Source organism: Balaenoptera acutorostrata, chromosome 20, assembly GCF_949987535.1.
Source record: "Balaenoptera acutorostrata chromosome 20, mBalAcu1.1, whole genome shotgun sequence".
In the NCBI taxonomy this organism is placed as follows: Eukaryota; Metazoa; Chordata; class Mammalia; order Artiodactyla; family Balaenopteridae; genus Balaenoptera; species Balaenoptera acutorostrata.
Window position 1 is genome coordinate 24704624 of NC_080083.1, and position 17468 is coordinate 24722091.

A 17468-nucleotide genomic window follows, 5' to 3' on the forward strand; every position below is an offset into this window, starting at 1 on the left:
TTTGGAACTTTATGAAAAAATATCTCACTATATACAATCTTCTGGGACTTGTTCCCTCTCCCTCCCCTCAAAACTTTTACCAAGATTCATCTGTTACAAGAGTTTTACTCATTTTCAGAGCTTATGTAACATTCTATCTGTATTATCATAATTATTATCCATTCTCCTGTCAATGGGCATTTAGAGTATTTTTACTTCAACCCTGCATTACAGTTTTAGTTCTCCAAGTAGTCTATGAGCAATTTAAATATGGGGTATCTTCCTATCTCCCAGAATACCAAGCATATTGTTTTGCACGTGTCCAAAAATGGATTAGCAAATGACATAAGGAACCAAATCAAAGTTATTAAATGGCATGTATCACCTAAGAACAAAAATTCTTAACAAAAACCACATTTTGAAGAAAGGCTAACTTTCTGCATAATTAACAAAAGTTAGAAAAAAGTTAATGAGTGGTATACTGAGACATCTTTTTAGAAATATGTTTCCCAGTGGCTATGCCTGAAAAAAAAACCTAAATGATGACTTTAATAATGGCAGCTTATATAAATTCAGTAATTACTATGTGCCAAGGATTGTGTTAAGCAGCTCACATGTATTAACTCATTAGATCTTTATAACTACACACAAGTACAAACTACAAACATTTCCTATACTTAGCTACCAGCACAACACACTCTCTTGGTTTTCTTCCTACCTCCTTTGTTTCCTATCCTGGATCCTCCTCTTCTCCCCCATCTCTAAATGTCAGTTCCATCCTTGGACTTCTCTATCTACAGTCACTCTCTAAGTTTTTTCATCCATCTCCATATCTTAAAATACTGATAACTCACACACAACATTTTTTAATCTCTAGCCCCAACTACTCCTCCGAATTTAAAATTCGTTTCTCCAAATAAGTACTTGACCTACTCCTCCAGTTGTTCCCCTCCTCTATAATTAGCACCATCATTCATCCATTCGCTCAAGCTATCCTTAATGCCTCATCTCTCCTTATATCAGCAAATCCTGTAGGTTCTATTTCCCAAATATGCCTAGAACCTACTACTCACATCTCTATTGTTTCCAATCTTGTCTAAGGTACTGTCATCTTTCACCTGAACTACTGTAACCGCCTCCTAACTGATCTATCTGCTTCTACTCTCACCTTCACCACCCACAACACAACAGCTAGAGTGATCTTTTAAAAAAAATAAGTAAAAGGATCATGTTACTTCTCTGCTCAAAACTGTCCTACAGCTTCCCGTAACTCTTAGAATAAACTATAAAGGCCTTACTTACATGGTACATAAGACCCTACATGATTTTGGTGCTCGGCCATCTCTTAGCCTTCCAACTCCTACCTGTCTCCCCATCACTCAATTCATTCCAGCAACACTGCCTCCTTACTGTTTCTCAAACATATTAGGCACACTACTCCCTCACAGTCTTTGCACTACCTGAAAACACTCTTCTCTCGGTTAGCCACACAGCTCACATTCCCCCACTCTATGTAGGTCTTTGCTCAAATGCTGTCCCTCAGTAATATCTTCTCTAAACATACATCTACAGTAGCATATTCTTGTCTTTTTCCACTCCTTTACCCTGCTTTTCCTTCAAAGCACTTGTCGCTATCTGATATCATATAATTACTTATTTTTTTGTTTATTTTGTTATTTTGAGAATTACAGGCTCAAAAAGGGCAGGAAATATGTTTGTTTTAATACTGTACTTTGTAAAAGAACAGTGCCTGGCACATACTAGTTGCTCAGTAAATAATGAGTGATAGAATGTTGAATAAAGCAGACAACTAGTAATTTTCTGCTAATTAACATGTGCAAAGTACCTTTTATAGTCCTACACAAGTACATAATTACAGACCTCTAATAACCATACTTTTGTTGGTGAAATTAAACTAAACTGCTAGGAAATTCTCCCTTAAAAAATATCATTCTTAAAGGAGTTTTAAGTCCAAATTTAAGTGTCTCTATCAGCTACATGGGAAACTGCCTTTAATACCTTTTCCTAAGAAAGGAAAGTCATACAACTAAAGGAAAATAAAGAGAAAAATTATTCCATTAGCATACTTACCATTTCTTTTGGACCAGGGGTGTAAGCATGAACTTTTCACAAGTGCTTCATCAACTTTTCCTCCTGACATGTTATCCATGAACTGACGCCCATGTTCTAATGCAAGGTAGCAGTCATTGCAACAGTCCCGCTCTTCAACACGTACCCAGTTGTTAGTTACACCAATTTTGGGAAAAGGATCTTGGTCTGCAGCTCCAAAAGGTGAAAATAAATTAGTGCACTGATCTTGTAGCAATAATATCAACTCATCAGGCAATTTTTCAGATTCCTTTAGTCCTCCATTAACATGTTCAGCAGAAGTAGCCCTGAGAGCTTCAAAACGTTTTTCTGCTTCTTTGCCACATTCTGTGTTGCGTCCTATGATATCTAGTTCATCTTCAAGAAATAATCCTGAATTGTTTCCAAATTTTCTGTTCATGACAGCACTGAAGCCACAGGTACACCTATACTGTGCTTCTTGCGTTGGATCTGGAATGTAAACTCCAACATCGGCACCCTTGATATTCATGTTGCAGACACAGATACAGCAACTATCAAAGTTACAGTCTTTAAACAAATTCATAACTGATTCTGAAAGAATGAGGTTTACATAAAGACTGTGTGCTTCAGGGATGGAAGGAACAGTTGCAGGTTCAACAGAATTAAGGGGTCTGCACGTGGATGGGGTGGAAGCTGGTGAATATAAGTCTGAATTTTCATATTTGACTGAACCTTGAGCACTAGCTGGTCCACCAGCTCCACGAGGAGTCCTTGGAGTCCTTGGAGTCCTTGGAGTTGGAAACCTAGGGGTAGATGGAGAAGGAAGAATTCCTGCTCCACTGTTACTAGGAGGTGCACTGCTAGGAGGCATCCCAAAAGAAGCATGAGTTTGAGGTGTATAAGCAGGGCCATATTCTTGATCCATAGTACTTCCATCACTAGTGTCACCAGGGCAAAAGAAAATCGAAAACACGCATAAAGGAACATATTAGTAACGTGAAATACAACTAAAAATGTCCCAAATGTTTTTCAATAACACCGAAAATTAAGAAAATACGATTAGTGCAAAAATTACAAGTACAATTAAAATGTATTTTTGGTTACTATATGCACTCTAGGTGATTGTTGTGGGGTGAGACCCAACTAACTAGTTCCATTATAAATAAAATTTGTATACACTCTTCCACACCTAGACATCCACAATTACTATCTATGTATTTCTTGTACTACAAATACCCATATTTCATTGATTCTAAGATGCCACTGTTTAAAAAAGACAAACCCAATTTTAGAGATATTTATGTGTAAAAAAAGGACAATGGCAATTCTAAGATGTTACGAATTATAAGACACCCCAATTTCAGAGATTCTTAAATATAAAAAGTGTGTGAAATATGGCAAAAGTACAAATGAGAGTGATTAGAATTTCAGACCAAAATAAAAGTTGCTTCCAAAGACAAAGTTTATTGGTCTTAAGTGTTCCAATACTTTAACCATACCAAACAAACACCATTACAAGCTATTAATCAGAAAATGATTTTTAGAATTTTCAAAAACCAGTATCTTTTTTCCAGGTACTAACATACTAGGTGCTTCTATGAAAAAAATTAAAGCTATATAGGCATTCATATACTATACCAATACTATATATTTAAATCATACCCCTCTTTGATGAATGGCATTGTAGGCCCTGAAGGAAGCAATTCCAATTTTCCAACAGTCCAACTCTGACGGTAAATACATTCTTCTGACAATTTGATAGTAGGCAGACACTGGCTTGGTAGAGTTTTTAGAGGTGCAAACATGGAACATCCCACTAGAACTTGACAATTTTCAGGCTTATAGACATAAGAAAAATCCTACAATATAAAGACCATGACTTTTAGCATCTTATTTTCCAAGGGGAAAAAAAAAAAAAACTGACTCTAGCCCTTTTTTCCTGTCTTTAAACAAAATAATACAATGTAAATGTAATTCTACTCTTTTCTTAAATGCATTCTTAACAGTGTCACCATAATTCAAATTTGTTAATAACAAAATTAGAATCACTAAGAAAGGATTTTTGAATCTAGCAATAAACTAATTCTATACAAAAATATAGGAAGTGAATTATTTTTCTAGAAAAATAAAATACTTACTTTAATTTCAGAAGGTTTTGGGCTACAGAATCCTTCATCAACCTCAATTTTGAACTGTGCTCCTATACTAGAACTATTTCCTTCTAGAACAGTTCCTCCAGGTGTTGTATCCATACTACCATATTCTTTATTATTCATATTCATTGGGGAAAATCCCATAATATGTTGTTCCAATGATGGTGGTGTAGGATACATTTTATGAAGATCTGCAGTGCCTATATTTAATAAAACACACATTTTAACATAAGACTAAAAAGAAGTTACTCTGTGCTTAAAACAAAGTGGTGGGGAACTTTGTTGAGATTAAGTTTGCAGATTTATCTGGAACACAGATTTGGGAAGCTTACTTATGCAAGATAATGGGTCCAGATTTCCTGTCTTTGATTCCTTGCAGCCGGATTTATCATCTGATCCATTTGCCGATTTTTTAGATCCAGGCTATTAAAAAAAACACACACACACACACACACATATTTCTCTGAAATTTAAATCCAATGTGATCAAGATAGTAATCATTCAGATGTAACTTGAAAGTAGAGCCCATTTGTGCTAGAGCCAAATATATACAAGATACAATTTAAAGATACAAAACAATTTAAAGACATAAAACACATTTTAGGTAATCAATAACCCAGATTAGTTTTTCTACTGATTTGATAATGCTCCAAATAAGAGGAAAAAGTTCCTTCAAGAAAATGACCAATACTTTCAAAATACATAGAACAACCTATTACTTAAAACCTATTAAAAAAAAAAAAAGGTAAGAAAACCTACTATAAGTGTTTGTAATTAACATCAGAATTGCCTCTTAGTAAGATACTCATAAAGCATTTGTCCCTTTAAATAAAAGACATTAAAGATTCCTACATAATCAATCACCCCTCCAAATTCTTGTTTACACTTTTACCTTGTTTAATAATTTTCTTGCCCTGCAAAAACACTACAACAGGTAAAACTAAGCAAAACTTCAGAAAGATCTCATACGACAAAGCAATAGGATCCCTAACTAAAGGTAAGTTTTAATACATTGAACAAAACAAGTTTTAGAATCTCTAATCTGTCACCGGTGTTGTTAGAGCTGACAACTTGGTTCCTTGTCTCCTGTTAGCCACCTTGTCTTAGATATGTAGACTGAGCTCTGATTACAACCTTTGACCTCAGAAGAGCCACTGCTGATACGTGAATGGTAGAGAGAGAAAGTACAAAAGTATCAAAGTATTCAGGGATATATTCACCTAAAATATACTATATTACGGGATGTGGAGTAAAAGTTTATGCATAGTGATATCTGCTTTATGTCACTTAATTGAAGAGACCAAATGTACTATAGAAGTTTCCAAGCTACCTTTATGCAGATGAAAAAGGAATTCCCTTTTATAATGCAGCACCCAATTCATAATTTGCCAGAGACTTGACATTCTAGGGAATCTCATTTTAAGGTTTAATTTCTTTTATCTTCACCTTTCTCTGCAAATGGGTGTTAAAGATTAAGTATTACTTTTTCTTCCTCTTTCATTATTACAGTATGTAGATGTCTTATAATAATGGCTGTGAAGCCAAACAAATTCAAAAGAAGTGGTATTCCTTAACAAATTGACAAGGCATACAACTTTAATGTTAATTACTTATTATTCTCTAATTGAGCCAATTTTTCGGTCATTTCTAAAACTAGAGGATCAAAGATTAGGTTAATAATTCTGCTTCCTCGAAATTGAGTTATTTGTTGAGACGTGGATGCATCTAGAGACTGTCAGACAGAGTGAAGTCAGAAAGAGAAAAACAAATATCGTATATTAACACATGTATGTGGAACCTACAAAAATGGTACAGATGAACCGGTTTGCAGGGCAGAAGTTGAGACACAGATGTAGAGAACAAACATGGACACCAAGGGGGGAAAACCACGGTGGGGTGGGGATGGTGGTGTGCTGAATTGTGCGATTGGGATTGACATGTATACACTGATGTGTATAAAACTGATGACTAATAAGAACCTGCAGTACAAAAAAACAAACAAAAAACAACTAATACTAAACTTTCTTTGGGTTATTTGTATGGAAATATGTTAATATAAATGTTTCAGACATTACATGAAATTTCTAAAAATCTTATATGTTCTGGTATAATGTTATAAGTCATAATTCTAGTTATTAAAAAAAAATAATTCTGCTTCCTAAGGACTGGAGAAAAAGAACATATGGCAGAGCTCAAATTAAGCTTAATTAAACATGTCCTTCAAAGACAAAAAGTAAAGAAAAAAACCCCTCCAAGTTTATAGGTGACATTATATCAAGAATGCTCAGGGAATTCCCTGGCGGCCCAGTGGTTAGGACTCTGTGCTTTCACTGCCGAGGGCCCAGGTTCAATCCCTGGTTGGGATCCTGAAAGCCAGGCGGTTCAGCCAAAAAAAAAAACAAAAAAAAACAAAAAAGGCTCAAACATGAGGTTAAAAAAGGACACCAATTAAAGAAATTTTATTCCAAAATATTTCCTATTGTTCAGGGCTAAAACATAGTATTCAAGTCACTTATCACTTCTGAAAAATAAACTTATATAAAATCAAAGAAAACAAATTATAATTGTAATCATTAATAGGATACTCACTGTCAGTTCATCTTCATCGGAATTAAAAAGATTATCAAGGTCAGTATAAGAGACAGCCAGGTCTGAGTCATAAATCAAACTGGTTGATGGAGGACGGGCATGACTAGTAGGGCGTGGAGCATCTACAGGTGTCAACCAGAAAAACAAAATCAAACACTGTACTACTGACCAAATGAGTATTATTCTATTTATTTAAGCTAGACATATAACTTTATAAGTGTGTTATGCAATAAGAAATGGTGACTTGTTTAAAATTTAGACATTTTTTTTCATAGAAATAAAGTTTTAAATATCTGGTCATACCTTCCCCAGGAAGCTCACCAAAGGCTATGTAATCCGTAACATAGCTAAGGAATCTACATTAATAATATGTCAAATAAAAATATAAACACTATCAGGACAACAGAATTAAACACACACACATTTAATTTTTCTATCTTCCTGAAATATAAAGGAAGCACAGAATAACTAAGTTCTCTGGCTCTTGAGTCAGACTATTAATTTGAATCCCAACTCCAACACTAACAGTATGACATGAATTAAATGTGACAGAATGTAGATAAAGCACTTTTGCCCAGTGCCAGGCACTTAAGTACTCACTTAAGTACCTCTTAGTTAAGTTTCATTTCAGTTCTAAAATTTTATTTTCCTTTTTTTTTTTCTTTCCAGTTTTAGGGAAAAAAATGACTACTTTAGAAAAAATAAAAATACAAGTGGGGGCTTCCCTGGTGGCGCAGTGGTTGAGAATCTGCCTGCCAATGCAGGGGACACGGGTTCGAGCCCTGGTCTGGGAAGATCCCACATGCCGCGGAGCAACTGGGCCCGTGAGCCACAACTACTGAGCCTGAGCGTCTGGAGCCTCTGCTCCGCAACAAGAGAGGCCGCGATAGTGAGAGGCCCGCGCACCACCATGAAGAGTGGCCCCCACTCGCCGCAACTGGAGAAAGCCCTCGCACAGAAACGAAGACCCAACACAGCCAAAAATAAAAATAATAAATAAATAATAAATAAAAAATTTTAAAAAAACAAACAAAAAAATACAAATGAAAGTTAAATTCCTCTTACATTCCCACACAAGAAAGACAAGAAAAGCAGTTTGGTGTATAAACCTTCCAAAGCATCCTCCGAATGGTTAAACAACTTGAAATAGCCCTCCCTTTCAGAAAGGTGAAAGTCACTTTCCAAATGCCTCTGCGTATTGTCCTAAAGATTCACTAAAGCAGTAGTTCTGAAATTTTTAGAGTGTGTAAAAATCATCTAGGATATTTATTAAAAACCAAGATTTCCCAGTTTCACCTCAAAACATGCTCCAGAATGTGGCAGATGGTCCACATTTTGAGAAAGCCACACCACAGGGACAATTACACATTTCCTATATCCTAGGGTAGGTAAACAGGCTAAAAAACCCAAATTGTTAACTCACTTTAAGCTACTTAGAACCACTGACCACTAAATTTATTTCATGAAAGACCATCTCTTCCTTATTCAGATGGACTTTTTTTCTTATTCCTGTTTTTGGTTGCACAGAGCCTGACTGACCCTCTTTATTTATTCCAAATACTGAAACAAAACTTTGCCCCTAAAAGACACATACCAAAAGACAACTTCTTCTGCCTCTATCAAAAATTAAATAGATCTTGTAAAAGAACTAATATATCGTGTCTCTCTATTCTATTCACAAGTAGCACAAGTCAGACACTTTCAAAGTGGAGTCTTCACCCCTGTATCTCCAGTGCCGAGAACAGTGCCTACATATAACATGTGCTCAATAAATATTTGTTAAATTAATGACCTCAGCAACAGTTCTTCTAACTTGGGGAGAGGGGGAGAAAAGGACAACCAAATTACAGTAAAGTCTAATTCATAAATTGAGTTTTTAGATCTGAGAGAGATCTCAGGCGATGATCTTATCCTATCTCATTTTACAGCTGAAAATTATTTTTATTTGTTAAAAAAGGAGGGACTTCCCTAGTGGCAAAGTGGTTAAGAATCCGCCTGCCAATGCAAGGGACACGGGTTCGATCCCTGGTCCGGGAAGATCCCACATGCTGCAGAGCAACTAAGCCCGTGCGCCACAACTACTGAGCCTGCGTGCCACAACTACTGAAGCCCGAGCACCTAGAGCCCGTGCTTGACAACAAGAGAAGCCACCTGTGTGCCGCAACGAGGAGTAGCCCCCGCTCACCGCAACTAGAAAAAGCCCACGCACAGCAATGAAGACCCAAGGAAGCCAAAAATAAAAATAAATTTTTTTAAAAAAAGGAAAGAAGTTCCAACAATTCAAAACAGAATTTCTATCACCTAAACTTGCTTCTCCCAGTACAAGATAAACAATAAATCCATCATTTTAAGATAGGTCCCTTTCTATGAAACATATGAATTATGCAAAAAGGAACACTAAAAGTCCAACAATATCAGATTACTTTGGAGTAACAATCCTGGAATGCAGTATTTTAATTAGAAAATTAAAGTTTTACCTTGCTTGATAGAGGGACTAAATAATGACATAGCATCTTCTTCATGTGATAACACTGTTACACTAGATGGCACATCTTCTACCTGCATACAATATTACATATTAGACTGAAATACATATTTTACCAACAATAAAATATACCAACTATTGAGTAGCTATGTATCAAGCCTTCTGCGGGGTGTAGTACAGACATCAATAACTCTCACAACTAACCTATATGATAAGGAAGTAGTAAACTCATTTTACAGACAAAAAATAGTTCTAAAGATAACCCAGGAAATACAGCTGATAAGTAGTGGAGCTGGGATTTCAACCTACATCTGTCAAATTCCAAAGTCCATGTTCTTTCTACAATACCTACTGCCTTCCCAGATACTACTGTTTTCACATTTACAGAAGAATAAAATGTCAAGTACCTGGCACACAGTAAGGCTAAATAAAACTCTGTGAAATTAATTCTTTGTATTAAACATATTATTGGGTCCTTTTTGCAATTTTACAGCTTTCAATTTCCAATTTTGTATTTACGGCAAGCAGAGTTATCTTAATAGATTACTCTGTCCTTAATAGATCCTCAAATACTTGATTTTTAAAATTTTAATCAAGTAAGTATTTGTACATCTCACACTTTATTCACATAACATTTTACTTTCAGGGGCACTATAGGTTCTTGATTCACATATTCAAAATATCATGTATTTTATAAACTCAGTGATGTGTATTTTACTGCATTTTTGAAAACTGGTAATTCACTTACAGCATAGTTTAACTCAGAATCAAAACAGTTTGTCTACCTAAATGTCCTGATTTCAATATAACAGAAATTAATGCACTCTTTCTCTAATCTCAAAACTTTTACAATAAACAATAAAGATCTTTTCATTATCAGAGACCAGCTATAATTTCAAGCCCATACAAGCTCTTAAATTGTGTACAATGTGCCTGATTTACCTATTTTTTAAAAATGTTTTTATCAGTTAAAATGATGAATTTTTTTTTTCCAAATAGAAGTGTGGTACTATATGCAGAGCTACAGATCATCAGTGACACTTTGGTGTACTTTGATTTCTCTTACCTTGTGTTTTTTTCCAGCTTCTCTCTCATTATTTTGTCTATCTTTCTTATCAGGAAAAAGGAATTCCTCATCTCCTTCAACAAATGCATATGGATCAATTTTAGGTTCCTGTTCTGAATCAGATGCTACTGCTGAAAGATACTGATTTTTAATTTGATATTGCTGCACTAATTCATCAGAAACTTTTAAAGTTTTCTTACATTGCACCATTAACCTGCATAAAGAAATAAAAATAGAAAATTAATCATATTCTCCATAAAAGTATAACAAATTTCCAAAATGACTTAAGTATCATAAACTTTTTAGAATTATTAAAAAAAAAAGAATTATTTAAAGATGATCTAATTTGCAATCCTTCATTTTACAAATGAAGAAACTGAGGCATAGAAAGGTTATGTGATTTACTGAAGTATCAAATTTAGCAATAGAGAAATGGAGCTAAAATCCTGGTCTCACAGTCTTTCCACCAAAATGTGCTGTCTTTTGGTTATCCACTCTGTTCCCAAGTCCTCAATCGCATTAACTTGTCCAAATCCACTCACTTGAAAGGGATTCAAAACTAAACTGTTCCAGCACAGAAACTCTCAAAATGTGGGCTATACAGTGAGACACTACTTTTATACAATTTATACCTTTATACAATTAAAGTGATTATCCTTTTCCTACTGCCATGAGTGGATATATTTTAAGTTTAAAAAACTTAAGAGCATGACTTGTGTTTCATAAAAATAACATTATTACCATAAATCCAGCAAAATGTTTTACAGTGTCAAACAGAGTTTCGGCGCAAGTATCTCAGAGGTTTTTACTAATCACGTTGGAAAATCAATTATTAGTCTTTTGGTTCCACATGGTGAATGATAAATATATGTTTATACTCTCCTAAAATATCCAATAAAATCACAAAGGACAACAGAACAGGCGAGAAGACAACACTGAAGTTAGAAAGATAGCTATTGGAAAGAGACCAGAGAAAGGTGAAATCTAAGGCTTAGAGAGGGAAGCCAGAAGAAGCTGATCTGCACCACAGAACCCTGAAAATCATCAGGACTTTTACATCTCTGAAAACCAAGGTGCTTGGTGAGTGGGAAGAGAAATGATTCATTTTTGGTTTGTGTATGATACTTTTAGACTCCCAAATTCATGTTCTCTATGGTTTGCAAAGCTGAGATTCCCATGCTGCCATAATGGCAGCCAGGCTTCTAGTCAGATAATGCTCAAAATCCTGCAATGACTATTTTACCTTGCTTATGTTCATGGTTGTCTGTCACTCCCACTAGACTATAAGCCTCTAAATGTCAGGGATCTTATCTTTGTTTACTGAACTATCCCAAATGCCTAGAAGAGTGCCTGGCACATAATAGGTGCTCAGTAAATACCTGCTAAATTAATACATGAAATCTAAAAGCCACACAGGATTGAGATACTGTGTTTGCATTAATAATTCTAAAATACAGTATGTTGTACTTTGAAATAAATCATCTTTATTCATTCGGAAGTGATACTGCTGCCGCTACTTGTCTGTCCTGAGTATCAGGACAAAACAATCATAAGAGAAGTAAGATTTGGAATCAGTAAAGGTATTTGCTAGTTTATAAATTCTTTGAATGACAGAGATATTGTATCTTGTTAATCTATTCACCAATGTCCAGCACTAGAAGCACTCTATACCCTATAAACTAAGGTTGAAACAGAGGTCATCAAAAGAATAACTGACATTTTCTAAACATGCTATCAAATATGATATATGTCACTGTTATTTCAATGTGCCTCAGATTTATCCCCAAACTAAAATCCCAAGTCTACAAAAACTTTCTTCCATAGGAACACATAACTGTCAATGGGCTATATTCCACAATTACCTGTTAGAATAGTTCTGGTCGATAAATGAATAAGCATTTATTTCTTAGAAAAAGCTTTGTACCTCACCATATTAGACCCTAAATGTTTCCTGAATTGTCTATCAGATACCAAATGTGAATCTTTTCAAAATAGCATTTCCATCTACTTTGACATGTATTTTCTTATTTAATACTTAAAATAACATCATGAAAATAGGAACCAGAGGGTGTGCTCTCTGACTTTGATATGAAAATTATGTTGAAAGAAATGGTCACATGGTGGCAGAGTTAGGGCTGGAAAGATTTTAAGTATGCCAATTCACATAACTATTCATAGGCGAAAAGTATAAGAACCTACCCCCCTCAACCCCAGTCACTAACCTGAAAGACTACTCTGTGTTGAGGTGAATAAAACAACTGTTTTTCATATTAAGTTGTCCTCTAGCAGAAGCATAAAAACTGCCACACTCTTTATGCAAGTAGTTGTTAAGCTAGTTAGTAGGCAGTAACATTAAAAGGAAAAATCCTACTGCACAGGGCTCTACTAGGAATAAAAATGAGTAAACCAAATGCAATACCTAAAGACAACTTTTTGTTATTTTATTGAATGGTTCTCACAGACAGTGGGATATGCAAAGAATTTAAATGAAGTCAATAATATCAAGAGTATCGTCACAATAAATTAAAAATATAAATTATTTACATTACACATCCTTCTATATTTAAAACTGATAAAAATAGAAATTAAAATTGCTTTTTAAGAGATGCCAGATTAAAAACTCAAGTTAGCATTTCTTCACTCTCCAATTATATAGTATACATACACTTTTTGTGAATAGGAACAACACACCTCTCCTTTTCTAAAATGAACTTTCACATATAGCCAAATAGTTAACTACAGAGATAGTTTCAATCAAATATAAAGCTAAATACAGACAAACTGGAAAAGAATGATTAGGTACAGCCATGAACAGGAAGCTTTGCAATGCCCATAGCAAACTGAAATTACTTTTATATTATTCATTAACTATATCTCCTTCCTCTCACTGTGACAAAGTTACATACTATCCTAAAATGTACTTGTAGAGAATTTAACATGGCCTATAGCATATGCTTTTATGCCTTTATTCAATAAAAATTCTTCTGGACAAGGTGTGACAATATTTTAGAATAGGCAATTACAGGAGATAACCTACAGTTCAGGAAATGTTAATGAAGAAATGAATTCAATGAATCTCAAAAAAATTTTAATAGTAACTTTTCCAGTACCATCTCCAATATTCATAACCAATCCTTAAACTGAGTCAAGCTAGCTGTCAAAAGTACAGCTTTATTGCATTAAAGTAAGATATCAAATAAGAAAGACTTAAAGAAAAAAAATCTTAAAAAGAAAAATATCTTAAAAGGTTTAGAATACAATAAATCAAGTTTATTTCATCATAGACTTCTTTCTATGAAACAAAAAATTAGAAACTATCTTTTAGAGATCAAATAATGCATTATATAACTAGATACATACAATAAAAATCTGGTATATACATATTATATACAACGTAAGAGCTAATTCTATTGAGGGATATTACGGTTAAGATATCATGATGTATTTTTTATACTGAACAAGACATAATAAGAACTATGCTCAAGTACAGTTCTTTGTTCAGGGTTTAGAAAGGTTCCTTCTGAATCAGAGTTACAGATTGTTTTAGACTGGCACAAATTCTACTAAAACTAAGTGCTAGACCCTTGAAAAAATACATTTAAAAACAACTGTAATGTTTCTTGGCAGAAATTTTGCTTTCTTTAAAACTTACAAGGTCTTAAGCCACTATTCTAAAATAGATGTTATCATTAATAAAGAAACTAAAAATAATTAGAAGCAAAAAGAAAATAAAGATATTTGCCACAGATGTGTATATCTTGTGTGGGAGATATGCTATGCTCCACCCTCAACCTCTCTCTCCCCTCCAAATAAATTCTAACAAATTAGAAAAGGAATTTTGCTTTAAAGTAGCTGCTAAAAAATTTGGCATCGACTGCTGCACATGAAGTCTAAGAATAAAGGAAATGCTTAGAAATGATGAAGTAATTACTCTGCACTAGTTAAGCAGCCACCACCATCCGAAACTGAAAAAGAGTACCTCTTTTCGTTTATCTACCTATTAGGAAAGCCTAGTGCCCACCCCTTAATACTAATCAATGGAAAACTTCACTTATTTATGCCAAATGGAAACCGAGTTGTCACTTAACATAAATAAAACAAAGGTCTAAATTTCTCCTCCATAATTTTCTAAAAAGGCACACATCTGTAGAAGTCAACTACTATAAAGAAACCATTTTTTAATTTCTACTGATGCATTCTTGCCCCTCTGCATTATATATCTAATTGGCCGTAAAGTTCTTTAGTCTACTCCACAACATCTATAAAATCTCTCCATCCCTACCATGTCTTTCTAATTTCCTAATGAGCCCCCTGTATCACCTTATAAATAATATTTTGCCACTCCGTTATATAGCCCTACCCCACTCTTTAGGTCTCATTTCTCACCATGACACACCAAACCACTAAACAGCACCCTATAATCTATCCATACAAAACTACATAAAGCTTCTGATCTCCATAAATGGAATTATTCTCCACTCTGGCTCTGCATCCCTACTATATCTTATATATATATACCTGTATCAGAGAATTTAATGCTATTTTCCATTAGACTACAATTTCATTTAGGGCCAGGACCCAAATTTACTTTATACCACAACAGTGCCTTACAGTATCTTGTATATTATAGAAATTTCAAACTGAAAAAGTGCATCTTTGAGGAGTATGAGTTAAAAAAGACAATCTTCCTAAGAAAGGAGAAAGAATATAGGAGTCGCAACAGCCGTCTAATTAACCTCATTAAAATTAACTGCTATATATTTTAAAACATTTTCAAAACTCAAAGCATGGAAAAAGATAATAGAAATTTACAATGACTGGGTAACACAAATTCACAAATTTTTTTATATAAAACAAACCAGGTTTTTGAGTGGATTACTCTTATTACCAGAAATGTTTGATCATATTACATCTTTAAAAATATAGAATGCTTCTATAAAGAATTTAAGATTGTTTAAATGACATTAAGAAATCATAATAGTAATTCTTAGAATTTATTTTTAATGACAAGAGACATCATATGACTTTGTCAACTGGCTTTGCCAACTTGCTATAAGGAAATGACTGATCCTCATGATATCCCATCTCAAGTAATAGTAAGAGCAGGTACTTGAATTAATAAGTTATTCCAACAAGATCTTTTTAACTATGAGAAAAAATAACTTTTGTTTTAACATAACACGAACACTGAAGACCATGCCAGGTATTTTACTGTGGTCTGGGGAGACTAAAACAGTATGGGAGAGAGCTCCCTAGTGAAACTTAATCATTAAACATGTTTGGCATATCTAATTTAATAACTTTTAACAGAAATTTGAACTCTAAAGTTATTTGTAACATTAAAGCACCTCAACATTACTAACATTTTGGGCTGGAAAATTCCTTGTTGTGGGGGACAGTCCTATACACTGTAAGATATTTAGCAGCATCCCTGGCCTCTACCTACCAGATGTCAGTAGCACACGCCCAGTTTTGACAACCAAAATGTCTCTAGTCATTGCCAAATGTCACCTGGGGGTGGGGGGATGGGAGGCGGCCAGAAACTGCTCCAATTGAGAACTACTGCCAGTAACTCCAGGAAGATAAAATAAAATCATCTAGATGATTAAAATGTAAGACCAAAACTTCTAACCTACCAAGTATAAAACAGGTGTATTCCATAAATATTTCTCAGTTCATATAATAGTGAGGACTCTGATGGTTGACCTTCTGTACTATCTACCCTATTCTAATCTAGTATTACAATACAGAAACAAGGATTTTATCTACAAGTAATTTGTGTCACAACACACATTTTAGTAACTAGCATAACCAAAACTGTATTCATGTTCAACTTTAAAAACAAAAAAACAAAAAAACCACTATTCAATCTTTTATGTCTTCTTTTTATGAGGTAGAAAAAGATGGTGACCAGGAACAGGTAGAGGCATGTATTTTCTTCAATTTACATAATCATGACCCAGAACCATTCTACTCTGCATGTTACCTTTCTACATTATGCTTCTTTCTCATTCTTATCCAATGAGAAAAATGCCAAAGTAATTTTAGAACCAACTCTTAAGGTTAAGCTGTATTAACTTCTAAGAGACCTTCATTTCACTTATAGATGCTCATGCACACAAGCAGCCAATACACTAAGTAAAGTTATGGCTAGAATTCTTTTTTTTTTTTTTTTTATGGCTAGAATTCTTAAACCTAATGAATATAATATGTCCATAAAAACTCACTCTTAAAGTTCTTAAAACTGAAAATATTCACATCACTACATTTTTACATACATTAAATAAGAAAATATAACACCTAGAAAGAAATGTTTTAAAATCATAAAGTAATCTAGAACCATACTGTCATTTCATTCATCCAACATCTGCTGAATGTCTATGTGCCTAGGATTGTTCTGGGAAGGCACGCACGCGTGCGTGCGTGCGTGTAAGTTGGAAGAACACAGTAGTACACAAGACCAAGTCCTTGCCCTCACAGAGCTCACATTCTAATAGGGAAGAAACCATTAACAAATATATAATTTCAGATAATTATATATATGGAGAAAATGAAAGTAGTACACAGGATAGGTTGTGACTTGGGGATTAAAGAGAGGTCACAGTTTAGGTACTGTGGTCAAGGAAATACCTCCTGAGAAGGTAACTTCTGAGTTCAACTGAACAGTAAGGCGTGAGGTATTCCCCCCACCCCGTAATCCAATTCTAAAGGCCATGAAGAATGACCTTAACTTTTTTGAAGGAATAGCAAGAAAGCTGGTGTGGTTAAATCAGGAAGCAAACAGGAGAGCAGTAAATACAAGTAAAGAACTAGGTATGCAGGAGATTGTGTAGAACCTTACAGATGAGGGAAAGAGTATGGATTTTATTCTAAATATAAAGGGAAACTACTGAAGAGTTTTAAGCAAATGAGTAACATTTAACTTACAATGATCACTCTGACTGCTGTATAGAGAATATATAAAGAGAAGTATAGAATCAAGGAGACCAACAGTTTCAGGCAAGAGTTGAAGTTAGCTTAGATTTTTATATTACATCCAGCACAGATAAGATTCAGATCTTTTAAGCCTTGTTTCCAAGACATCATTTGCTTTCAAAAAATCTGCTGACTAATTTATTAACTAAAT

General features: G+C 34.3%; 1 protein-coding gene across 2 annotated transcripts in view; it reads right to left on the reverse strand.

Annotated features, from left to right (window-relative positions):
- Nucleotides 1-17468, reverse strand: part of MED13 (mediator complex subunit 13) — a 97739-nt gene that overhangs the window by 34530 nt on the left and 45741 nt on the right. For both annotated transcript variants that reach the window (XM_007190276.2, XM_057535550.1), the window contains exons 10-16: nucleotides 10343-10556; nucleotides 9269-9350; nucleotides 6792-6913; nucleotides 4535-4625; nucleotides 4188-4402; nucleotides 3712-3908; nucleotides 2071-2987 (exon numbers count right to left, since the gene is read on the reverse strand). In XM_007190276.2, coding sequence (XP_007190338.2) covers nucleotides 2071-2987; nucleotides 3712-3908; nucleotides 4188-4402; nucleotides 4535-4625; nucleotides 6792-6913; nucleotides 9269-9350; nucleotides 10343-10556 — 1838 coding nt within the window. The remainder of the gene's footprint in view (nucleotides 1-2070; nucleotides 2988-3711; nucleotides 3909-4187; nucleotides 4403-4534; nucleotides 4626-6791; nucleotides 6914-9268; nucleotides 9351-10342; nucleotides 10557-17468) is intronic.